This window comes from Mastigoproctus giganteus, chromosome 11 (genome assembly GCF_048544385.1).
Source record: "Mastigoproctus giganteus isolate SK-2022 chromosome 11, ASM4854438v1, whole genome shotgun sequence".
NCBI lineage: Eukaryota > Metazoa > Arthropoda > Arachnida > Uropygi > Thelyphonidae > Mastigoproctus > Mastigoproctus giganteus.
The window spans coordinates 158,298,536-158,325,994 of NC_143585.1; the positions used below are offsets into that span (position 1 = coordinate 158,298,536).

At 37.9% G+C, this 27,459-nt stretch overlaps 2 protein-coding genes across 3 annotated transcripts in view; one reads left to right on the plus strand and one right to left on the minus strand.

Annotated features, from left to right (window-relative positions):
• The window catches only part of LOC150078532 (tRNA-dihydrouridine(20a/20b) synthase [NAD(P)+]-like), a 199,809-nt gene that overhangs the window by 171,966 nt on the left and 384 nt on the right, over nt 1-27,459 (plus strand). The window contains exon 6 of the mRNA XM_090384600.1: nt 20,024-20,232. Within this exon, the coding sequence (XP_090240726.1) occupies nt 20,024-20,232 (209 nt within the window). The remainder of the gene's footprint in view (nt 1-20,023; nt 20,233-27,459) is intronic.
• nac (GDP-fucose transporter nac) overlaps nt 27,004-27,459 on the minus strand; it is a 204,007-nt gene continuing 203,551 nt past the window's right edge. For both annotated transcript variants that reach the window (XM_090385575.1, XM_090385577.1), the window contains exon 8: nt 27,004-27,309. The gene's annotated coding sequence lies outside the window, so the exon portion shown is untranslated. The remainder of the gene's footprint in view (nt 27,310-27,459) is intronic.

Sequence of the window (27,459 nt, forward strand, 5' to 3'; positions counted from 1 at the left end):
AAATTCACATTCTTTTAGGTTTCATTTTATATTAAATCAGCGACTGCGAATAGCAGGGGTTTAATGTATTAAATTGTGCCTTTCAAAGTTGCACAGTATCTAGATGGCGGGGGCCTGTGTCTCTCAATGGTCTGCATAGCTATGCTGGTGGTAGCTTGCTACAGGTAAGGCCTCCCAAGCCAGAAAGATTTGTAGCTAGAGACCAGACGAAAAAAGATACCCTGGTCTTCCAAGGTTGGAGGGGGGAGGGTTGGTCCAATAGCCACTCCCTGTTCATCATGAAACGCTTTTTCAATGCTAAAAGACCTAACATAGAAAGAATTGGGCAAGTAAATGGAAAAGACTGAATTTTGGATGCTGGAATGTACAAGGAGTCAATACAGAACTAAAGGCCTCTTCTTGTGTGTGTGTGTGTGTGTTGTTTGGTTTTTAGGAGCATTAGCAACTAAGGCCATATTGCTCCGGGATATGCGGTGGTCATTCCCTGACCTTTCCGCATCCTCCGTATTTGGTGGTGACTGGCTCGAACCCTGGTCTAATCAAGAAGCGTGTTCTATGCACTGCTGCTCCTTCCCACCTGGCTACAGAGTCGCCTTCTTGTATGTGGGATGCTTTCTACATGCAAGAAGATTTTGGTCTTAAGTCTCCATGATGATTACATAGGTTGTGTATTTTGTCTGAACAGATGTGCATTCACATTCCAGTTTGCATGCTGTGAAGGTTAAAAAAACCCAAAATAATTTCTGCCCACAATTGGCTTATTGAGATCTAATTCAAGAGGCCCTTAGTAATTCATCCAATCAATGATGGGATTTGAAACTACACCTTCTGAAATGAGTGACAGAAGTACTTAATAATTAGCAAAAAATATTCTGGAACATTTTCAAGTCTACATCATGCACCTGAAAAAAAACAGAACACTCCTCTGAAGAGCTTAGAATTAGTAGAGGTAAATGATGCAAGAAAGCAAGCTTATGCAGCATCAGCAGGAAAAAAAAAAAAAAAAAAAACCATGCCCATTTCACCCCTCTGTTCTTTCCAAATACCTGTCCAGCTCAGCCTTTAATTTATTTAGGCTATCAACTTCTACAACAAAGGATGGAAATCTGTTCCACCAACCAACAAACCACCCGCTGGCTAAAGGCAAACTTCCGCACATCTATCCTACATCTGTCTTTCCTCAACTTGAATTTATGCCCTCTCAGGTGATTATTCTGAGAAAGAATCCCATCAGCATTGAACATGCTCACCAATTCAAGGCTTTGATCACCTCGCAGGTGCCTAGTCTCCAGACACTGTAATTTGCAAAACTTAAGCCTTTCTTCGTAAGAGCAACCCTTTGTTCTACTCACTAATCTTGTTGCCCTTCTCTGTACTCGTTCCAACAGCTCTATCTTTCTTAAAATGAGGCCTCCACACCTGTATACAGTACTCAAGGTGTGGCCTGACCACTGCATTATACAAGGGGATAATCACCTCCTTATCCCCCCCTAGAAAAATTCCTGTATATCATTGACAAGACACTATGAGCTACTCTTGCACTGCTCAGAAAACTTCATATCTGCCTTCACAATTACCCCCAGGTTCTTTTCGTTCTCTGCCACTGCCAGTGTAGTACCACAGAGTTGATACGTCACTTTGGGGTTACTGCTTCCCATATGTGGTAATTTACATTTGTCAATGTTAAATTTCATTTGTCACCTCTCAGCCCATCTGCTCAAGTTTTATAGATCCCGTTGCAGCAGCGTACTGTCATTAGTGTCCTTAACAACCCTGCCAACCTTTGTATTGTCTGCAAACTTGGACATTAAGCTTGATATACCACCATCAATATCGTTTATAAATACAGAAAACAACAATGGACCTAATACTGAACCCTGACGGACTCCACTAATAAGCCCGTCACCACCAAATACGGAGGATGCGGGAAGATCAGGGAATGACCACCGCATATCCCCGGAGCAATATGGCCTTAGTTGCTAATGCTCCTAAAAACCAAATAACAACAACAAATATAACAACTCCACTAATAACATTAGTCCACGATGAGCAGTGTCCGTTGATTACCACTCTGTCTTCTCCCACTCAACCCATCCCTTTATCCATAGCAGCAATTTGCCTCCAATGCCACACTGCTCCAATTTGTGAAGCAGTCTTCCTTGTGCAACAGTATCAAAAGCCTTTCTAAGATCCAAATATATAATATCAAAGTTATTCCCGGCATCCAGTTCTTTTGTGACTGCAACATATTATCCAATCAAATTGGTCATGCAAGACTTTCCCTTAACAAAACCATGCTGTGTCCAGTCTTGTCTAAATGATCCTGCAATGCTTCTCCACTTTCCTCTCAGTTATTACAAAATCAGCTAGCTGACTGCCAGAGTTTAACTCACATCTAGCATTCCTCTCCCTGAATAACTCCTCATAGGTGAATGTAGATGCAAAATACTCATTTAGTTTGTTAGCCACCTGAGCAGGATCATCAACTGTTGAACCATTAATATCCAGTGGACCAATCTGATTCATCCCTTTCCTTCTAGAGTTTTCAAAGGTAAAGAACTCTGTTTTTCTTTGCCAAGAAAAACAAAGAAACAAGATTATTTCTCATAATCTGCCTTTGCCTGCCCAATCGATTTTGCAACTTGGTTACAGACCAGCTTATATCTATCATAAGCTTCCATGTCACCCATTAATTTATATGTATCCCATGCATTTTTCTTCTCTGCCATGTCCCATTAGTTCATCTGATATCCATTTAGGCCTAACCCATATTTCTTAGTTGGTACGTAAAGCCTAGTAAACCCTTCCCTTTACCCCTGATGGTAGTTACCTCTGAGTAAATCCCACTTCAGCACACTGTGATCATTACCACTTAGTGGTTCCTTTAGCTGCAGATTCTTAATACATGAAGAATCACTACTGATAATCAGATCAAGAGTATTACTCCCTCTAGATGCCCCCCCCCCCCCCCCGAACATACTGATGTAGAAAACAACCATCCAATAAATCCACAAAAGCCTTGCTATTGTTTGAGTGATCAACCCACAAATTCCAGTCAATATTTGGGAAATTAAAATCCCCCATTATAAGACATCTGATTTACTGGCCCACTATTTCCCTGTACATTTTCTGATTATACTCATCAGAGTCATTAGGCCAATGACACTCCTACTCTCAATTTTGATCTCCCAGTGCTTATGTCACACCAAACTGACTCGAATCTGCACGGTCCAGCGATGTTGACTGGCTTCATTTCCTTAACTAATAGCATACCCCCCCCTTCCTCCTTCCTGTCCATCCTCTACAGATTGTACTCTCCAAATTTCAGTTCTGCATTCCTTATATCTGTGTGACACCACGTCTCTGGTATCCCAACAATATCTGCCTTTGCTGTTTTGAGCAATACATCAAATTTATTTACCAAACTCCTAGCATGGTGTAAATGCAAGTATACATGCACCTGTTCCTATTCATTGCTACCCTAACACAACCTGTGTGTTTACTTGTACTGCAATGACTCCCAGCAGTGTTCAGGGTATTCTCTGAAATACCCTGCATCTTGTTTTCCAGGCTGCTGCTCATTCCAGTAGAAGCAGTGCAAGAATCACTTTCACCTCTTCCAGTGGCTACTGTTAATCTATTAGTCCTTGTATCCCTCCCCCCCCAAGCTAGCAGTTTTCCAACCCACCTAACACTGCCTCAATAGCATCAGAAATATTCTTGCACCCTTTCTATTTAAGTGTATCCCATCCCTATAGAAGCAGTCTCTCTTGTTAACAAGTACAGACCAGGCTGAAAAAAATTATACTCCTGAACCTTGCACAGTCTTTCCAGGGGTGAATTGATTGACAAGGCTCTCATCATATACCCCCTCCTATCGTGTCTGGGCAGAATTGCAGACACTTTCAAATTCAACCTTAATTCATCCCTTTTTTTTCAACAGTGACCTGTACTTATTAAATAATTCTGCCGGTCTCCTACTGTTAATATCATTAGTGCAAACATGTACAACAATATCACCTTTTGTGCCCTTAAAAGATGATATCTGCTCTACAACGTCATCAACCTTTGCCCCTGATTCTGTTCCACCTATCCTTTTTACATACCATGTTTTCCTGACAGTGGAGTCACAAACAACTACTAGTTGTTTGTGACTCTAGTTCCTGTGGTACCAGTGCATTCTGCCTTGGGGGGGGGGGGGGTTACTGTGTTGCGTGATGTTCAATTGCAAACTCTGGCATTGATGTGGGCAGCTGAGAGCTTGATGGGTCCCTCAATTTAAATCCTTCGAGGGCATCCACCCTGTCTTTCAAGCTCTCATATAGGCCCATAACAACACTGAGTTGTCGCCCTATTTCCTCACACTCCTTACATTGCGCGCACACAAAGACCCCCCCCCCTTTGGCAATATCATGTCCCATACCTTATTGCTCCACAAACATCAAGCAAGCAAGCAAGCAGTGCATTTTAAAAGGCTGTGATTCAGAGCCCCCCCCCCCCCCCCCCCCAGTTCTCTCCTGAGCCACAGCACTCCATTTAGCTTGAGCCTTTTGCTTCGCTGCTCTGGTCTGAGTCACGATTTCGATTCAATTTCAGTACAACATTATAACCCTAAATTTTTCAGTATTGAGTATTATCTTCGAGTTTCATTATATAACTTCCGTATCAAGTTGTGTATTAATAAATTATGTTATGTTTGTAAAATCTAAGTCGTTATATGTATTTTATTAAAAAGTACAATTTAATTGACAATGAAGTTTAACAAGATTAATAGATAATATTATATACTATACTAAGCTAACGCTACATAGTTTGGGATATAGCGTTGTATCATATAACAATCGCAGCAAGTTACGAACAGTAAATCTACGGACACTTAAGTATTAATTAACTTCCAAAATGTCGCTGTCTCAATTCAGAATAAGCAAGGATCTTGACCAGGTTTATAAGCTACTTATAGAAAATAATTTAATATAAAAATTAGTCAAAAAAGCAGCTAAATATAGCTAAAAAACTTCCCATTCGCCGGCTCTTTAAAATTTGTAAAACACGTGGATTGGATACCCTTACCGATACTAAATAATAACCTACAAAATCTCTCTCTAAGTTAAAATTTAAACTAAGTATCGTAACTAGAAATATAAAGCTACTCTAGAAAATAAGTTAATAAAACAGAAAAAAACTTCTATTTTCTGGAGCCGTAAACACTGCCTGAACAAGGCTACTCTCGTTCCCAGTCATGCTTAGAGGGTATTGTCTACAAAGTTTGATAGTCAAACACTGAAGGGGGAAGTGGATTGAGCTGTATAAAGTATTGCAGGGGTTGAATAAAATTAATGAGGTAGGTGTTTTCTCCATCATAAGTAAGGATTCTGCTTTTCCACAATTCACTTCTACCATAGGTACTGTGTGTCAAATAAACAAGTTGCTTCCCAATGTGGCAGAAGTGAATAGTTAGTTAATAGAATATGGGAATGGGAAGAATAGTATAAATGTTCTGTGTTATTTATTTATTTTTTTGTTTTCTTTTTTAGCCCAGTGCTGAAGGATGAGAGTGTAGTAATGCATATGCATTTCAAGTGGATTGTAGTTCATGCCTACATGAATATATATATATATATATATATGCGTATATGTTGTTGTTTTTCTTCCATTCAGTCACAGCCGACTTTTGGAGACTTTATGGGTGAGCTACCTCCATGCTGTCTAATCTTCAGCAGCTTCTTTCAAGTCCATTTCATGCTTATGCCAGTTCCGCTCTTTTTGGTGTTCTTTGCAACATTTTCTTCTTGTTCCACTGACCTTTCCTAGCATTATCAATTTATTCTTGATCTCGTTCATCAAGTTTTCCACTTAAAAATACTGGAGTAGATCACCATGTCTATCTCCAGCGATGGCGCTATTATATGGCTGTATAAGCCTTTACTAATTACAACTAAAAGTCTTTAATAATCAATATCTTTTCTGATAAGGCAATATTTTGTCCCAAAATACTGCCTTACGTGACAAACATCCTCCACCTAATTAAAGTCTCCTGCATCCATGCCTTGTAGAATTTAAAAAGCAGCTCTTCAAACTTTCAAATACCAGTGGCATGCTAAAGCATAGGCAGCTGTAATTGACAGCTAGAACAAAATGCTCTAACTGCCAAAACAAACTTATTGTAAATTTTGCATAAATATTACCTTTCCTTGATTATAAATAGTCAAACCTGAGGAACCTTATCACACTATACTCGAGTTTCACAAAATAATTGAAAAGAAACACCTTAAAACCATATTTATAAACTATTAAGCAAGAGCACTAATAAAAGCAATCATCACAGCTACACATTAGTACAATATATATATATACAGCCATTCCCTGGCTTATTTCCATAAGTTGTAATACTCGACTTATGGAAATTCGACTTTACGTAAGTTTTTGCTGGCCGGTACAAACTTAAAAAAAAAAACGTGAAAATAACAGGTTTTTTTTTTTTTTTTTTTTTAGTAATTCGTTCCAAGACCTCGGAGGTTGAAATTTTCACTATACGACTAAGCTATTTATCTCTCTAAAAGATAATTTTTATAATGGAAATTGCACTACACTTTCATCATTATCATATGTTACGTTGTAATAGTGAATTTTGAAAGCATTTGTGATATTTTTCTAAAACACATTTCTGGAGGTGATTACCGTAAAACAATTTTTGCACTTTCTTTTTTATTGGGCTTTTCTGTTAGTGCAATCTATTATAAACAGGTAGTAAACTCGATCTTATTGCATTTGCGATAAAACTAATTGAAATTCTGTGGGTTTTTATATTACGGTATTATGAGTTCCCTTCACTGAAATCTTCAATCACAAGCCTTTGTGATATTTTTCTAAAACACATTTCTGGAGGTGACTACCGTAAAACAATAAAAACAATTTGCACTTTCTGGTTTATTGGGCTTTTCTGTTAGTGCAATCTATTATAAGTGGATAGTAAACTCGATCTTATTGCATTTGCGATAATACTAATAACTGAAATTCTGTGGGTGTTTATGTTATGGTATTAAGGTGAAATGAGTTCCCTTCACTGAAATCTTCTATTCATTCCTATTTACTTATTACAATGGTGAAGCAAAGGACTAATTGAAAATGCAAGTATTGGTAGTGCTATGAAACAAAACAGAATTGATTTAGAAATGAAGATGATTAATTAAGAAGTATGAAGCAGGACAAAGTTTGTCATTTATTGCACGGAATTAGGTCTCATTACTTCAACAGTGAATACTATTTCAAGGGACAGTGCACATGTATAAAAGAACATGTTAAAGGATCAATGCATTTAAGATCAACAGTGATTACAAAACAGCGTTCAAGTGCTATATCGAAGATGGAAAAGCTATTAATAATATGGATGGAAAATCAGATTCAGAAGCAAGTGCCCCTGAGTCTAATGGGCATTCAAGCAAAAGCAACAAATATTTATGAAGATATTAAGGCTAAGTATGGCAAATTACAAGCCAAGTTTGTGGCAAGCAAAGGGTGGGTTAATAGGTTCAATCATTGCGCTGGTTTCCAAAACATTAAAGTATGCTGTGAAGTCACCAGTGCCGATTCTGCAGCTGCAGAGAAATTTTGTGATGTGTTGGAAAAAACTCCTAAATCTCCACAGCCCTCAACTTCTGCAGCGGCGTGCTTATCAGCTGGAGAGTTAATTCTGGCAACAATGCTTGAAAGGTAAAACTTGCTGATGTTATGCATGTCTCCCCTTTCTTTTTGTAATTTTGGACACTTTAGTAATTTTTCCTGCGCATGAGATAAAAAAATTGAATAAACAATTTTATTTACATGTTCGTAGAACATTTATTTTTTGTTTTAATCAAATTTGTGAGTGCTGCATAGGCATTTAGGGAAATTCGGACTTACGTAGAGTTCCGTGGAACACAACCTTTACATAAGTTGAGGAGTGGCTGCGTGCGCGCACAGCTATTCAATATAGAATGATCGCGATTTTATTATTATTTTTTTTTTTTCACAACTTACTTTTATTAATCATCCATGTTTTGATGGTCCTTTTCAAAGTAGTCCCCCATTTGATGAAATGCACTTACTTTAATGTTTCTGCCATTTTTCAATTAAAAATACGGTGGAAGTCATTTTTTGACATGCATTTGAGAATTTCATCCAATTTCTTTACAACTTCAGGTGAGTGGAAACTTCTTCCTTGGAAAATAAAAAAAAAAAAAAAATCACAGGGCTGTACGGCAGAGGAGGAACACATTTGACATTAATGTTGGCTAAGTATTTGATGACAGTATGAGCAATGTGAGATCTCGCATTGTCATGATGCAGCATCCACCCACCTGTGCAGTTGTGGGTGTTTGCAGTGTCATATGATGTGGAAAAACATGCTGGTAAATCATTCCTTGTATATAAAAAAAAATAAAAAAAAATCAATTTATATGCTAAAGCCACAACTTTTGCTTTATTCAGTGTTGCCAATGATCCTGCCATTATCACCTTGTGCAGAACCTTACCATCTTCAGTAACCATTTGTGCAGCTCCTGACAAACCTCCATATGAACTTGGCCTTGATCAGGTGTGAGTGGTTTTGCAACACAGTGTGCACAAACACTTTCCGTATGCAAATAGTCATGGAGAATACCGATTCTTCCTACTGATATTGTCATCATCTCTGCCAGTTTTTTTTTTTTTTTTTTTTATGTGAACCCCAAACATAAGAGGTATTAGAACCTATAGTACTTAGTGTACCATGCTTGGGTTGGAGGTTGAGAAGACGAAAGAAGATATTTGTTGACATTGGACTTGAACTTCTGTAGCTTGTAATTTTCAGGAAATACATATGAAGGAAGGTTGTTCCAGAAAACGGCAGTTGAATGAATAAATGAGGAAGATGAAAAGTTGGTTCTGTGGGTTTGAAGTTGGACAGTAAATGGATGTTGGCTGGTGGCGGCACGTGTTCGGACTGTTTTGAAGGAGAAAGGGGAATTATAGAAGCCAATTCAGAAGAACAGTGCCCATGGAAGTATCTGTAGAAGAGCAATGCAGCAGAAACAGTACATCTATGAGAAAGCGAGTGGGGAGACTCTGTTAGAGATGAATCATTAATTAACCTAACTGCCCTCTTCTGAATGTAATCAAGAAACCTGAGAGAGGTTTTGGGGGCACCACCCCAGATGTAGGAACAATATTCCATGGCAGGGCAGATTTGCGATTTAGATGCAGAGGAAGCATTGCTTGCATTTCTAGCTAAGCTGCACACCAGTGCAAACTTGTGCACAGCATGATCTGGGCAAGCAGTCAAGTTTATACCTGTTACATTTTGCCTACATGATATATAAGGAACAATATGCTGCTCTCAATTTTTGTTTCCATCTCAAGAAAACATCAGTTGAAGCAATTTAAATGTTAAAAGAGGCTTATGGTAAATCAACACTTCCATATAACAGCTTGCAGATGGCTTACAGTGTTTAAAGGTAGATGTGATTCAATCACAAGAATTGGCAGTCATGGAGCTCCAACCACTGCCATCACCACAGAAACCATAAACCTGCTTCTGTATTCGTGAGAGAAGATCATCATATAACAGCAAGGCAACTTAGGATCTTATCTGCGAAAAGATCCAAACCTCCCAAGCACTTCCTAATTCATTTCACAAATATATGTGGTCTCAATTCTAATCTCAACGATGTCCATTTCCACTTGCAGTCTGCCAAACCCCATGTACTTTTTCTGACAGAATCTCAGTTATCGGTAGATTCAACTACTGCTCATCTCAGATGCACAAATTATTCGCTGTATGATTCCTTTCGCCTCAAAGGTGGTACTTGTGCATATGTCCGTTCTGATCTTCCGTCAGAGACTTGGCAATTTGGAATCTCCTCTCTTTGATCTTCTCTGGCTTAAAATCTCTCTACCTCATTGTGTCAAATTCATCTGTTGTCTCTACCGTTCTCCCAACTCCACTAATCACTTGGAGCTCTTTGCAACTTGACTTTCTACAGTCCAACTTTTCTAACAGTGAGGTAATTTTCCTTGGTGATTTTTAATGTTCACAACTCCAGCTGGCTTCCATTTTCTAGTCACACTGACCCAGCAGGTCGAGATGCTGAGGCTTTTGCAATTACTAATGACCTAGCACATATTGTTCATTTACCTACAAGAATACCGGACAATCCTAATCATACGCTTGATCTTTTTCTCACAAACAACCCTTCTAAGTACACGGTCGAAGTGAGAGGTCCTTTAGGCACTTCAGATCACAACTTGGTGATTGTCTCTTCTCCAATGGAACCTTTATTTCATGGCTATTCCCAAACTCGTGTTGTTTGGCATTACAAGAATGCAAAATGGGATGACCTGCGAGACTTCTTTTCCTTGGTCGGATTACTGTTTCAAAACTTCTGATGTCAACGTTTGCTCAGATTGTGTCAGTGAAATTATTCTTGCAGGAATGGAATCCTTTATCCCACACTCCACTTTAAAATCTCGTCCTTTATCTAAACCTTGGTTTTCCAATAAATGTGCTAAGACTGTTCAAGAGAAGAATGTTGCATATCTTAATTGGCTTGTTTCTGATTCTTCAGTTTCATTTTCTGCCTACACCAAAGCTCGCAACAATTGTAAAGCAGTTATTAATCAGTCCAAACTAGAGTTTGAACAGGCTAAGAGTAGAAAACTTGCTTCTTGCCCTAATGGTAGCCGAGCATTTTGGTCTCTTGCCAAAGCTATTTGGCCACAACTTTTGCCCATCTCTGCTCCCACCTCTGTCCAAACTAGATGGTTCTGTTGTCACTTCAGCCAAGAATAAAGCTGACCTGCTAGCATCCCATTTTTTTTTCAGCTCATGTATTAATGATCTTGGTAAAACACTTCCAACCATTCCCAACATGCTCCATTCAATGCCTCCTGTGGTCTTCCATCAAAAGGATATCAGAAGGATTTTGATGAATCTTGATGCTAAGAAAGCTGCACGTCCCGATGGTATTTCTCCACTTGTTCTCAAAAATTGTGCTCCTGAACTTACTCCTATTCTTTTCCGCCTTTTTTCACTTTCTTATTCCAAAAGTGTTTTTCCTTCTGCTTGGAAATTTGCTCATATCCAGCCAGTTCCTAAAAAGGGTGACAAATCCCTCTCATCCAATTATCGTCCCATTGCAATTACTTCTACTCTTTCTAAAGTAACGGAGAAATCAATTAACCCCCAACTCTTAAACTACCTAGAAACCTTCCGTCTGATCAACGATCACCAGTATGGATTCCATCAGTGTCGATCCACTGGTGATATTCTGACTTATGTTACCCATTTATGGACTAATTCAATGGAAAGGTTCGGTGAAACACAAGTAGTTGCTCTTGACATCTCAAAGGCTTTTGAATGTGTTTGGCATAAAGGTCTTCTAAACAAGCTTCCATCTTATGGTTTGCCAACTGTTTTTAGTAATTGGTTATCCAGTTTTCTCTCTGATCACTCACTGAGGGTGATGGTAGATGGCTCTCTGTCATCTAACTTCTCCACTAATGCTGGTGTCCCCCAAGGTTCAGTTCTTTCCCCCACTCTTTTCCTCTTGTATATCAATGACCTCCTTCCATTGACTGGAAATCCTATCGATAGTTTTGCCAATGATAGCACATTGCATTCCACTTTCCATTTTGAGAAAACTTGTCCTGCTCAATCAGCTTCAACTTCTCAAAAATCTGCTACCAATTCCTTAAATGCCGATCTTCAGGTAATTCCCCAGTGGGGCAAAGACAACTTAGTTGATTTCAACCCTTCTAAAACTCAGTCTTGTCTTATAGCTCCCAAAAAGGATTCTTCTGCTCCTATGCTTATCTTTAGTGTCACTCCGATTTCTAGGCAAAATGATATATCTCTTTTGTTTTGGATTACCCTGGCTTCTAATCTCTCTTGGCACAAGCACATTACAAATATTGCTTTATAGTCTTTTTTTTTATGAATAGCCCCTGGCCGTTGGAGGAAAAGTCTGCCTTTCTTCATAATTTGGCCTTACTAATACTAGCATTTTGTTCCATCTTGTTCCAAGTACTACCTGAAGATTAATAGAGCTTGCTTGTGACCTCCTTAGGCATACTGTCCTAAGTGGATATTACCATCCACTTAGGACAGTACACCCAAGCAACTTAACATGGTGTCATGGTCAGGGAGTCATAACCCTGTTTAGGGATAGTTGCATTATCATCAAATGACATTTTTCCTTAAATATGTTATTCATTTTATATTATTCATTTGCTCACAGATATAGAATTTTTAGCTCTGGCTCATCCTCCTTTACTTATCATTAATAGAGAAATTTCTGTTGCTCTCTTTTCCTTATTTTATTTATGCCATATCTTAATCCATTAGGGGAGGTGAAGTTGAAATCCTCTCTGATAAACTGATTTTATTAGTGCAGTCAGCATTACTGATACCCATTGAAGTCTAAGTCCAATTAATTATTAATGCTTTTGACATGATGCTGAAAGGAAGGTAAAGTAAAATTTGATATTTATTGAATTCTTATTTCTCATGTTTCATAATTAAGTTAATTTAATTAACTTGAACTTTAGTACAGAAAAAAATAAAAACACCATTACTAGCAAGGATCCTTGAAATATATAATATTTAAAATTTCCATAGCACATATTCCATATTGTCCATTTATTAATTTCTCCAATCATTATATATGGCAACGAACAATATCCAGTGCTTCAGCTACAAAATAAGATATATGGATAGCCTATATAAGATATATGGTATACACTTTAGTAAGGTATAGCCCATGCATGGAAAATAAAAAATAATAATAATTACAGGATTTATATATTGGTTCTGTTTTAATTGAATTTGGGGAGGCCTGTCAAATCACTCTGAAAGAGCCAAATGTGGAATTTCATTGAAATTCACTCACTGAGAGTTGAGTTATTAATGCAGATGGATGAACAAAGAAATAACTACCAGATTTCTGTTTGTCAGATTTTTATGAAATTTGGGTTGACTCAATAAAGTTTTATAAAAATCCATCCACTAGGAGTTGAGTTATATTCAGACATACAGTAGGAATTTTACATTGTTATGCTGACATGCCTAAAAAGTATACGGGAGAAGAGCAATAAATATTATAATGTTGTATCAAACCGAATAGCTAAGTTTAGAGAATATAAAATTGAGAAGTTTTTATTAAGTGTTCCATCAGTTATCTTAGTAATTATACTGATAGTAAGGTAACTATGTTTACCTTTCACTTTTATTAATCACAGGGGGGGGGAAGCCCTGAAATGTAATGAACTGTGTACATCCTATTTAAAGTTGTCTGGGCAGTGCTATACTGTATCAGAAGACAAACCAATGCATGCAGCAGGATGGCTGGATATTCTTGCCTAAGTATGGAACTGCAAGCAACAATTGCAAGGAGCTGATTCTGAATTAGCATTAGTAGAGGCATATGATGCAAGAAAGCAAGCTTGTTCAGCATCAGCCAAAAAAAAAAAAAAAAAACACCACTCCCATTTCACCCCTCCGTTCGCTCGAAATACCTGTCCAGTTGAGCCTTAAATTTGTTTAGGCTATCAACTTCAACAACAAGTGACGGAAGTCGGTTCCACCAACCAACCACCCACTGGCCAAAGGCAAATTTCCGCACATCTATCCGACATCCATCCTTCCTCAATTTGAATTTATGCCCTCTGAGCTGATTATTCTGAGCAAGATGAAGAATCCCATTGGCATTGAGCATGCTCAAACCATTCAAGGCCTTATACACCTCTATCAGATCATCTTGCCGGTGCCTAATCTCCAGACTGTAATTTGCAAAACTTAAGCCTTTCTTCGTAAGAGCAACCCTTTGTTCCATTCACTAATCTTGTTGCCCTTCTCTGTACTCGTTCCAGCAGCTCTACATCCTTCTTGAAATGAGGCCTCCAGACCTGTATACAGTACTCAAGATGTGGCCTAACCATTGCCTTATACAAGGGAATAATCACCTCCTTATCCCTGCTAGAAAAATTCCTGTATATCATTGACAAGACACCATGAGCTACTCTTGCAGCTCGTCTGCTCAGAGAACTTCATATCTGCCTGCACAATTACCCCCAGGTCCTTTTTATTCTCCACCACTGGCAGTGTAGTACGGCAGAGTTGATATGTTTCTCTGGGGTTACTGTTTCCCATATGTAGTACTTTACATTTGTCAATGTTAAACTTCATTTGCCACCTCTCAGCCCATCTGTTCAACCTTTCCAGATCCTGTTGCAGCAGCATAGCGTCAGTGGTGTCCTTAACAACCCTGCCAACCTTTGTATCATCTGCAAACTTGGACATTAAACTTGATATCCCATCATCAATATCATTCATAAACACCGAAAACAACGGACCCAACACTGAACCCTGAGGAACTCCACTAATAACATTAGTCCACGTTGAGCAGTGTCCATTGATTACCACTCTCTGTCTTCTGCCACTCAACCATCCCCTTATCCATAGCAGCAATTTGCCTCCAATGCCACACTGCTCCAATTTGTGCAGCAGTCTTCCATGTGCAACAGTATCAAAAGCCTTTCTAAGATCCAAATATAAAATATCAAAGTTGTTCCCTGCATCCAGTTCTTTTGTGACTACATCATAGTATCCAATCAAATTGGTCAGGCAAGACCTGCCCTTAACAAAACCATGCTGCGTCTGAGCTATAACTGAATTCTTGTCTAGATGATCCTGCAGTGCTTCTTTAACCAGTGCCTCCATTAATTTACCTGGAACAGAAGTTAAACTGACAGGTCTATAATTACTTGTGTCAGCCTTTGATCCTCCTTTGTGAATTGGGGTTACATTTGCACATCTCCAGTCTATGGGTACCTCCCCTGAGTCCAAAGAAGCTCTCATAATTATGGCTAGGGGTTTGCCTACTTCCTTTGCTGCCTCCTTTAATATAACTGGATAGATCCCATCCACCCCAGGTGCCTTTTTTATGTTTATCCTCAACCATCTCTCCTCCACTTTCCTCTCAGTTATTACAAAATCATCCCGCTCACTGCCAATGTTTACTTTACCTACATCATTCTCCTTCCTGAATAACTCCTCATGCGTGAATGTAGATACAAAATACTCGTTTAGATTGTTAGCCACCTGAGCAGGATCCTCAACTTTTGAACCATCAATATCCAGTGGACCAATCTGATTCATCCCTTTCCTTCTTGAATTTAAATAGGCAAAGAACTCTTTTCTGTTTTTCTTTGCATCCTTTGCCAAGGATTTTTCGTAGTCTGCCTTTGCCTGCCTAATCTCCTTTGTGACTTGGTTACAGACCAACTTATATCTATCATAGGCTTCCATGTCACCCATTAATTTGTATGTATCCCATTTTTCTTCTCTGCCACATGTCTCATTAGTTCATCTGACAACAATTTAGGCCTAAACCTTGAACAATATTTCTTAGTTGGTATGTAAAGCCTGGTAGCCTCCAAGATTAGTTCCTTGAATGCTTCCCATTTTGAGTTTGCTGTTGGTAACATCATCAGTTGGTCCCACTGTATAGAATTTAAATACTGTCTCAGACCATCATAGTTGCCTTTACGAAAACAAAAACCCTTCCCTTTACCTCTGATGGTAGTTACCTCCTTGAGTAAATCCCACTTCAACACACTGTGATCACTGCCACCTAGTGGTTCATTTATCTGCAGATTCTTAATGCATGAAGAATCACTACTGATAATCAGATCAAGAGTATTGCTCCCTCTTGTTGCCTCACGAACATGCTGATGTAGGAAACAATCATCCAATAAATCCACAAAAGCCTTGCTAGTGTGCGAGTGACCAACACACAAATTCCAGTCAATATTTGGGAAATTAAAATCCCCCGTTATAAGACTCTCTGATTTACTGGCCCACTCTATTTCCCTGTACAATATCTTATACTCATCAGGGTCATTAGGCCTATAGCACACTCCTACTCTCAATTTTGATTTCCCTATGCTTATGTCACACCAAACTGACTCGACACTGCCCTGTCCATCGATGTCGACTGGCTTCACTTCCTTGGACTTTGTGTTCCTTAACTAATAGCATAACCCCTCCTCCCCTCCTGTCCTGTCTATCCTTTCTATACACATTGTATTCCCCAAATTCCAGTTCCGCATTCCTTATATCTGTGTGACACCACGTCTCTGATATCCCAACAATATCTGCCTTTGATGTTTTGAGCAATACCTCAAATTCATCAAATTTATTTACCAAACTCCTAGCATTGGTATACATGTGCACCTTTTTCTATTCTTGGCTACCCTAACACAACCCATGTGTTTACTTGTACTGCAATGACTCCCAGCAGTCTCTGAAATATCCTGCATCTTGTTTTTCAGGCTTCTGCTCATTTCAATAGAAGCAGTGCAAGAATCACTTCCACCTCTGCCAGTGGCTACTGTTAATCTATTAGTCCTTGTATCCGCCCAATCTAGCAGTTTTCCGACCCACCTAACTCTGCCTCGACAGCATCAGCAAAAATTCTTGCACCCTTTCTATTTAAGTGTATCCCATCCCTGTAGAAGCAATCTCTCCTGTTAACAAGTACAGTGCATGCTGAAAAATATTCTACCCCTTGAGCCTTGCACAATCCCTCCAGGGCCGAATTGATCGACAAGGCTCTCATCATATACTCCCTCCTATCGTGTCTGGGCAGAATTGCAGACACTTTCAAATTCAACCCTAATTCACGGCTTTTTTTCGACAGTGACCTGTACTTGCTAAGTAATTCCGCCGGTCTCCTACTCTTAATATCATTAGTGCCAACAACTATATCACCTTTTGTGCCCTTAAAAGATGATATCCGCTCTACAACGTTATCAACCTTTGCCCCTGGCAGACATACCCTGGTCCTATTCCACCTATCCTTTTTGCAAAGCATGTTCCCCACTTCCCTGACAATAGAGTCACCAACAACTACTAGTTCCTATGGGACCAGCGCATTCTGCCTAGGGGCCTGCCTCTGTGTTGCCTGATGACCAAGTGCAAGCTCTGGCATTGATGTGGGTGGCTGAGAGCTTGATGGGCCCCTCAATTTATTTCCTTCGAGGGCATCCACCCTGTCCTTCAAGCTCTCATAAAGGCCCATAACAACGCTGAGTTGTCGCCTGATTTCCTTGCACTCCTTACATCGTGCACACACGAAGACATCCCACTTGGCAGTATCATGTCCCGTACCCGACTGCTCCGCAAACATCAAGCAAACAGTGCATTTTAAAAGACTGTGATTCAGAGGGCAAATGGGAGTGCTGCCCCTCTCAGCACGCCCATTAGCTTGAGCCTTTTGCTTTGCTGCTCTGGTCTGAGTCATGATTCCGATTTAATTCAATACAAAATTAAATCCTTAAGTTATATCCCAAAACAGTTATAATGCTATATTTATTTTTTCGGTATCTACGAGTGTTTTCTACGGGTTCCCTTTATATAACTTCCGTATCACGTGTACCACTATAGTTATGTATTAATTTGTTATATATATATATATATATATATATATATATATATATATATAGAGTTAAAAGTACAATTTAATTGACAATAAAGTTTATCAAGATTAATAGATTTACTGATTAATTGACAATATTATATTATGCACTATACTACACTAAGGTTATGCTATCATGTAAAAATGGCGGGAATTCACGAATGGTACTTCTACGGACTCGTAAGTATTGATTAGCTTCCAAATCTCGCTATCTCAATTTAGAATAAACTAAGGATCCTGACTAGGTCTATAATCTACTTATAGAAGATAATTTAATATAACAATTGGTTAATAAATCGACTAAATTTGGTTAAAAAAAAAAAGACCTCTCGTTCAATTTGTAACACGTGGATTTGATACCGTTACCGATACTAAGTAATACCTACAAAATCTCTGTCTAAGTTAAACTTTAAACTAAGTATCGTAACTAGGAATATAAAGCTACTCTAGAAATAAGTTAATATGACAATTTAAGCTAATAAATCAGGAAAAACTTCTCTGTTCCAAGAGTGTCAAAGAGCTTTGTCCGCACAGGCTACACTTGTACCCAGACTCAAGTTGGTCCCACTGTATAGAATTTAAATACTGTCTCAGTCCATCGTAGTCACCTTTACGAAAGCAATAACCCTTCCCTTTACCCCTAATGGTAGTTACCTCTTTGAATAATTTGATTTGTGCTAATTTTCTTAGCACAAATGAAGGAAGACACCCAGATGCAACGGAACATCCTTTAGTTGAGACAAAGCACTTATTTCAGCTTTGATGGGACATGCAAAACTGCAGGAAATCCCCTAAAAGTATGTGGTGGGTTTCAGTTGGGGAATTAATTATCACTGCCAAGATTAGTTCTGTTGCAATAAGAAAATTGTCATGGAACTATGTCATTTATGTAAGTGTTTATTCACAAGATTTTTTCCCTGCGATTTTATTCTTTAATATATACAAAAGTATTACACTTAGTTAACTTACTTTTTCCTTAGGGCAGCTTTTAAGCTTATTGCAAAAAATAAAATAATAAAATTGTGTGTTTGTGTAGGTATATGAAATTCTTTCCCCTTTTAAATCTTATGCCATTCAAGAACTTGAGGGCAAAAGCCTCGTGATACAAGTGCTCACGAACATAATTGTGCATTGTACATAAATCATTTAAAAATGGAGAATTGCATGCACTTAAAATAAATAGCAATAGCTGTTTAATAAAATTATTTGTGTCCACTAATCATTTATTAACTGGATAAAAATAAAGAATATTCAACAGAAAACAGAATCCAATGATTTGAAAAAGAAGTGCTGCATAATTAAATTTTACTGTTCCTTACTCTAATGAAAATGAATTATTTGAAAAATGCTTTCATTGATGATTACTGCTGCTAATTATGAATTAATATTCGGTATTAATTTTATATATCGCAAGGGTTGCCACACCTGATATTTACAATACAAGAAATCCTATCAGATAATGACAGACACTATACAGCTGAAGTGATGTCACACAACTATGTTATGATTAGCCCCTCTGTTTTTTGAAGAAAATTGTCTTCGTGGACTTGTACCATGTCCTGTTACTACTCAGGGGTACTGAGAAGCTTTTGTATTCTGCAACTGCATTATTAAGTATGCTTGAAAAAAAATAGCCATTTCTATGCAATGTAGAACACTTCTACATAACAGGGCATCCACTTTACTGTTTTGCTTTTTTAGCAAAATATTGGGTGTGGACCATTGTACCACTACATTTGCATGACATTAGGGAGACGGGGCCTACTGTTTCTAGTGACAATATGGGATTCAATCAGTATATGTATGTCCATACATATCATAGCATATTTCAGTAGTAATATGCTATGATAGCATATTACTACTGAAAGGATGAGTATCTGCTCATTTCTCACAGCATGTTTGGCTCGATCACCTGACCTCCTCCTCCTTTGTAACTTTTAACTCTGGGACTACCCAAAGGACATTGGTATCATTGTCATTCTGACCTAACAGCCCTGAAGGATAGCATGACACAGCACCTGATGACCCCCCAAACATTGTCCTGCTAGAACACAGTAGTGACAACATTGAGGCACATGTACAGTACTGATTGAATCCCATATTGTCACTAGAAACAATAGGCACAGTCTCCCTAATGTCATGCAAATGTAGTGGTCCACACCCAGTATTTTGCTGAAAATGCAAAACAGTAAAGTGGCAGTGTTACTGTATTATTGTTAATGGTGTGGCCTTCATTTGCAGTTCATACAGATCATATAATGGGTTAATCGTTTACAGGAAACCTTTCTCATGGTGGAAATTTTGGCTATGAGACTTATATTAAAATCTAATTTTTGTTTATCATTTAATTTTATTTTGCACCCATTGAAGAACATACCTGCCAAATTTGCAGCTCTAAATAATTTTAACTTTGGCCACCTGGTACATAATGTCTGTACTATATTCATATTATAAAAAAGCTGTCACCATATCTTGTCTAGTGATAACACCTTGAGCATATACTATCACTGCAAATTAAAATTTTACAATTTTAGTAGAACAGTGGAACTTTGCCAAAATGCTGAACATGCTGGAATTTCTTGGTTGACAGTCCATGGCAGAACTCCTAACCAAAGAAAAGAGCCAGTGGATATTGAGAGTATTAAAATAATCAAGGCAAGTGTGAGTGTGCCTGTAATTGCAAATGGAGACATATTCAGCTTGGAAGATGCAGTTGCATTGAAACAGAAAACTGGTGTTAATGGTAAGTCATATTTCTTCAACTTCTATCAATAAATTTAGAACAAAGGTTCAGGTATATTGAGAGTTATATAATATTAATGTATATGAGTAGGCAAAAGTTTCTTTTCTGTGTCAAGGAGCAAATAAAGTTTGCCATATTTCAGAGCAAGTTGTGTTGCCTCTGTCCTGCAATGCTTCCTAAGGATAAAAACTAGGTGGCCACAATTAAAGTATTTATTATATTATATTGCTATTTGTAATGCATGTCATTACCTTGATAACTTTGATAGGTACCTTGATGACTTTCATAGGATGTTTTTTTTTTTTTTTTTTTTTTCATTGATGGGATAAAGCTAACTTGTTTTATTTGCATCTTTGTGATAAGAGATTGATGCATTCTGTAACAAATTTAGTTTGCTCTATGCTAACTGCAGACTTTTATCTTTTATTATGCAATTTATATAAAGGCAATTTCATTTCTTGCTTTAGGCATTAGTGTGCAGTTCTTGTGGATCTAAAACACAGCCTTGAATATGTACTTAATGTTTGGTATTTCTAAAATTATAAAAAATATAAACTAAAATAAAGTACCTTGATATTTATATCTTATAAACAACGGAAGTGTGTGTTATAATGGGGGGTTTTAATTTTCCAGATATTGACTAGAATTTGTGTGTTGGTCACTCACACACTAGCAAGGTTTTTGTGGATTTATTGGATGATTGTTTTCTACATCAGCATGTTTGGGAGGAAACTAGAGGGAGTAATACTCTTGATCTGATTATCAGTAGTGATTCTTCATTCATTAAGAATCTGCAGATAAAGGAACCACTAGGTGGCAGTGATCACAGTGTGCTCAAGTGGGATTTACGCAAAAGAAGTAATTGCCATCAGGGGTAAAGGGAAGGGTTTTTGCTTTCGTAAAGGTGATTATGGAGGTCTGAGACAATATTTAAATTCTATACTGTGGGACCAACTGATGATGTTACCAACAGCAAATTCAAAATGGGAACAATTCTAAGAATTAATCTTGGAAACTACTAGGCTTTACATACCAACTAAGAAATATTGTTCTAGGTTTAGACCTAAATGGATGTCAGATGAACTAATGAGACATGTGGCTGAGAAAAAAAATGCATGGGATACATATAAATTCATGGGTGAAATAGAAGCTGGTCTGTAACCAAGTCACAAAGGAGATTAGGCAGGCAAAGGCAGATTATGAGAAATCTTTGGCAAAGTGTTCTTTACCTATGTAAACTCTAGAAGGAAAGGGATGAATCAGATTGGTCCACTGGATATTGATGGTTCAGCTGTTGATGATCTTGCTCAGGTGGCTAACAAACTAAATGAGTATTTTGCATCTACATTCACACACGAGGAGTTATTCAGGGAGGGGAATGCGAGAGGTGAATTAAACTCTGGCAGTGAGCCAGATGATTTTGTAATAACTGAGAGGAATGTGGAAGAGAAATTGTTGAAGATAAACATAAAAAAGGCACCCGGGGTGGATGGGATCTATCCAGTTATATTAAAGGAAGCAGCAAAGGTAGTAAGCAAACCCTTAGCCATAATTATGCGAGCTTCCCTGGACTTCGGGGAGGTACCCATGGACTGCAGATGTGACCGCAATCCACAAAGGAGGATCAAAGGGAGACAAGTAATTATAGACCTGTTAGATTTACATCTGTTCCAGGGAAATTAATGGAGGCACTGGTTAAAGAAGCACTGCAGGATCATCTAGACAAGACTTCAGTTATAGCTCTTACACAGCATGGTTTTGTTAAGGGGAAGTCTTGTCCGACCAATTTGATTGGATACTATGATGTAGTCACAAAGGAACTGGATGCAGGAAATAACTTTGATATCATATATTTGGATCTTAGAAAGACTTTTGATACTGTTGCACATGGAAGACTACTGCTATGGATAAAGGGATGATTGAGTGGGAGAAGACACAGAGTGGACACTTCTCTTCGTGGACTAATGTTATTAGTGGAATCCTTCAGGGTTCAGTGTTGGGTCCATTGTTGTTTTCTGTGTTTATAAATGATATTGATGATGGTAAAAGGTAAAGTGCAGCCATTATCAACCCACTGCAAGATGGAAGCCTCCTCAACAATTCATGCTGAGGGAAAATGGACCATAATCTGCCACGCTGGTCCAGTGCAGGTTGGCAGATCGACTGTATTCATGGTGGTATATCAGGCTTAAATGTCTTAAGTTTGCAGATGATAAGAAGGTTGGCAGGGTTGTTAAGGACACTGATGACAGTACGCTGCTGCTGCAACAGGATCTAGAAAAGTTGAGCAGATGGGCTGAGAGGTGGAAAATGTAGTTTAACATTGACAAATGTAAAGTACTACATATGGGAAGCAGTAACACCAGAGTAACATATCAACTCTGTGGTACTACACTGACATCATCATCACTGTCCTAACACCTACTTGTACTTGCGCTTCCTCAGCAATAAGCTCATCCGCGCTTTATTCCTCTATCCTCTCAATTTTAGTCTTTTGATCCTTAATCATATCCTCTGTATGATGAATCAGACATTGAGGATATGTTACCGCCCCTGTCCCAGATATCGACTATCTAGAGCTCAATTAAACTTTAAAGGCAAACTTCTATAAATTGTGATTCTTGTTCCAGCCAAATTAAAACTCTAAACATTTAAAATTCATCAATATATTTTTGTATTTTATACTTTTTTTTTTTTTTTCCATCATTTCCTTTTTATACAACTATAAACTATAAGATCAATAAATTCCAATTAAATCTCAACTCCATAAAAACACTATTTACATATATACAAACTTTTACAATTATCTAATCCTATTTACTTCTCTAGCAAACTCAAACAAACGCTTCATTCCATTCTCTATTCTTAAACAAGTCCTCCAGGTGTATGAGTCAGAGCCAATCTGCCTAATTAACATATTCCTTGGTATATCATATCTTACACACTGCCGTAAAATATGCTTTGTATCCTCTGCCATCCCACAAATGCACATTGGATTTTCTTCTACACCAAGCTCTACCAGTCTTTTCTTTAACCCATATCCAGTTATTAACGTTGTTTGGAACATTCCTAGACCAGACCAAGATGAAATCTCTTTCATAGTTTTCTCCCGAGGCAGAAAGGCAAAGGTAACACACCCTTTAGCAAAACCGTTCCATCTTTCCTGCCATATACAATCTATATCTTGCTGCAACATTTTCTTTTCTACTTTCAAATCGTGCCTTCCATACTTTCTTCCCTCTTCTCTACATGATTTTATTTCCATAAGTTCTATTCTCTTATTCTTAATCGCATATTCCATTGTTCTTTTAATTATAATCAGATCCACTGATTCCATTCTGCAATAACTTGCAGAGCATCATTTGAAATGGTTCTGCAGGACCGTGTCACCGCCAGAAGGGCAAATCTCTGTGCTGAAATAAGACTTCTTTTAACGTGGCTATTAGTCACTCTATGACCCCAAGCCCCACATGCATATGTCACAATCGGTAGAAATATACATTTATAGAGGAGGTCTAAGGACTTACCTTTCACTCCCCATTCTACCCTTGTGACTTTCCTAATATTTAAATAAATCATTCTCACTTTATATCTTAATTTCTGCACATGAGGCAAAAGAGACATCCAAATAAACTTCTAGGTACTTGACCAAGGGGGCATATGCTATCGTCGTACCAAATATTTTTGCAATTGAGCTTCCCTTTGAACAGAACCATGTGCTTTTTTCATTGATATCTCCATTTTATGGACCTCAGCCCTCTTAATTCTCTCCTCCAATTCTTTTCTAGACTTTCCCACCACCATTATTAACAAATCATCAGCATATGCTACCATTTCACATCCTACCCAATCCTAAACCAGTAGCTCATCCAATACAACATTCTAACTATAGGGACCTATGACTGAACCTTTCAAGGAAGTAACAAGAGGTGTGGAGCACCTCTTGTTACTTCCTGAGTAACTTTCCCATATTTCGTTACAATTGTAATTTCCTATCTTTAAAATAATCTTTTAAAACTCCATAGAACTGCTAAGTACACTTCATTTTTCTCATTCTTGCTAGAAAGCTCGGCCACCAGATACGATCAAATGCCCCCTTAAAGTCAAATATACCCAGGACATAATTTTCTGGTCTCTTGTACATATGACATCATTTTAACCACAGCATCTTCAGTAGATTTGCCCCTCTGAAAGCCAAACTGCCTAGGGCTGTTCATTCCATTACTCTCGTAATATCCCTCCAATCTATTCATCAACACTTTCAAAATCCTTTGCGATAACTGGCAGTAATGCCACTGGTTAATATGATCCAGGATTCGTTCTCTATTCTTTAATAATATTCTAATGTATTGCTTCCTTCCAACAACTAGGAAAGATTTTCTCATTTAAGCACACATTATATAACTCTACCAATTCCTTTCCAAATTTCAAGCAAAACTTCTTTATCACTTCGGGTAGCAATCCATCTGTGCCTGGTGCTTTCTTTGTCTTAACTTTCTCCAATACTATCTTCAATTATTCCTCCGTAATTAAACTTTCAATTTCCTGCTCCTCCACATATTCATCATTTAATTTCGTGATTTGTCTTTTCTCTACTATCCAAACTTATTTGATCTATAGGAAACAATGAGGAGAGCAAACCATGCATGGAGGACTCCCAGTCCCTCGTACTCTGATTTTCTATTTTAATAGTACTATAAACTTGATCAACTTTCATTCTATCAAATAATAATCTGTATGGTAATCCCCATACATTCTTATTCATTTGCTCTTTTACATAGTTTCGCCATGCTTCTCTTGTAATTTCCTGTCTTTAAAATAATCTTTTAAAACTCCATAGAACTGCCAAGTACACTTCATTTTTCTCATTCTTGCTAGAAAGCTCGGCCACCAGATACGATCAAATGCCTCCTTAAAGTCAAATAAAACCAAGACATAATTTCTCTTTTTGAATTCTACCAACATATTCCCGTCTCATTTGTTGGTACTGTCTCTTTAAATCCTCCATTTGTTCACTTATTCCTCTTCTCCGTACCCTCTGGAAATTCCTCCTAGCCCTGTTCACTTTCCTCCTCATTTCCACTAATATCCCATTCCACCATGGAACAACCCTTTTTAATTTTGTGCTGCTCCTCATAGACCTGCAGCAACTCTCATATATAATATTAACTATTTTCTCAGCCCTTTCTCCAGTCAGGCTGCTGTCTCTTTCTTATCTATTATCTCTAAGTCTTTGTAATCTCTTCTTCAAAACACTGCCAGTTTGCAGAACTCGCTGTAAACCTCTTCTCAAACCCTGTATTACATTCTACCCTCTTATCTCGAAACTGATACTTTCAGGCGGAGTTTCAAGAGCTTGTTGAGAAAGAGGGTTACATTCCTCAACAAGTCTTTAATACGGATGAAACAGGCCTCTTTGGGAAAAGAATGCCTAGGTGAATATACATCACAAAAGAAGAGGCCTTTGCTTGGTCATAAGCCTATGAAGGATAGGCTTACTCTGCTATTGGGGTCCAATGCCTGTGGTGATTTTAAACTTAAGCCGTGTTGGTTTACCACTCAAACTCCCAGTGTTTATACAACAAATCAAAAGCAGTTTGGGTGTCTTCTGGCGGTGTAACAAGAAGACCTGGGTGACAAAAAACCTCTTCAATGAATGGGTATTTGAAGTGTTTTGTCCTTCAGTCAAAGGTTACTTAGAAAAAAACAAACTTCCTTTAAAGGCACTGTTAATTTTGGATAATGCTCCAGGTCATGATCCCCAACTTGCCCGATCTCTGGAGGAGCAATTTAACTTTGTTACTGTAAAATTTTTCCCACCCAATACCACCCCTTTGCTTCAGCCGATGGATCAGCAAGTGACTGCCAACTTTAAAAAAATTTTCACAAAGAAGATGCTTGTGAAGTGCTTTGAAGAGACTTCAGGAGACAGAGCCATCACCTTAAAGGAATTCTGGAAGACCAGGTTTAACATCTTAGACTATGCACAAATGATTTTGAAGGATTTGAAGCTGAAAGTGTTCTAGAGCAGGAAATTATCACTCTTTGTGAGTCCTTGGTTCTAGAGATTGATGCAGTGGATGTGGAGGAGTTGAAAACAGAGGAGCTCCAGGAATTAGAGCAGATGGGCAGACAGTGGAGATGAGGAACATGAGGATTACTGTGTAGCAACAGCTTAAGAAATTAAGGACAGGTTTGCTGCATGAGATATTGTGAAGAGGACAAAGAAAAAAACTCAGATATTGAAACTGAATTGATGACCTGCAAATTTGAAGATCAAGTGGTAAGTTATTTCAAGAAAGTTCTTGAGAGAACCTTCAGAGAAAGCACCAAAAACCACTTTTGACAGTTTTTATACCATAAGTAGCAAGAGGTAGCGATTGGAAAGAACACCAGATTCTAAAGGTTGTCCTGATATCTTGATGGTAAAAGATTTGCTTCCAGCCATCACCACACCATTGACATCTTTTCCAATGTAAGTTAAATGAAAATTATGATTTTTGTTTTTTTAATGTTTATAATTATCAATTATCATTTTAAACAACATTTGGAGGGGTGAATAAGTAAAAAATCCATCAGCATTTTTTATCTTTCTTCTTTTAATTTGTATCATGTGCTATTGTATATTCCGATGTATAAGATGCACCACAATTTTAGGGAGAGTTATTTTTAGATTAAAGATGCATGGTATACACTGGAAAATACGGTATTCTATATAAAACTAATACAATTTCTGTTATAAAAATCACGTTTTACAGAGATAAATGGCTTAGTTATAGCGAAAATTTCAACTTCCGAGGATTTGGAAAGAATTATCAAAAAACAGTGCTATTGGATTCACATTACGATATTTTCACGATACAATGGGGTCTCTCGAACGAATTAATATCATAAAGCCGGGGTCCACTGTAGTGGCTTTGTCTGTTTCCATTTTCTCTTGAGTTACTAGTGGCTTAGGCTTGACAGGCTTCTCTTTGTCACTGTTTAGGTAGAAGTGGTGTGCATCAGAAGCTATCAGTAAAACAGCAACTGCCTGGTTCTTTTGTGATGAGTGTAAATGACTCTTCCAGGAAAATTCTGTAACATAGTAATGATGCAATTGTACTAATTAATATCGTAATTTGAAAATTTACATAATTTTAGGGCAGAAACGCTTTCTGTCCAAAAAATTTGATCCTCATATTTCAGTGTTTTATTAGCTCTGAATTAAAATAATATTTTAATTCA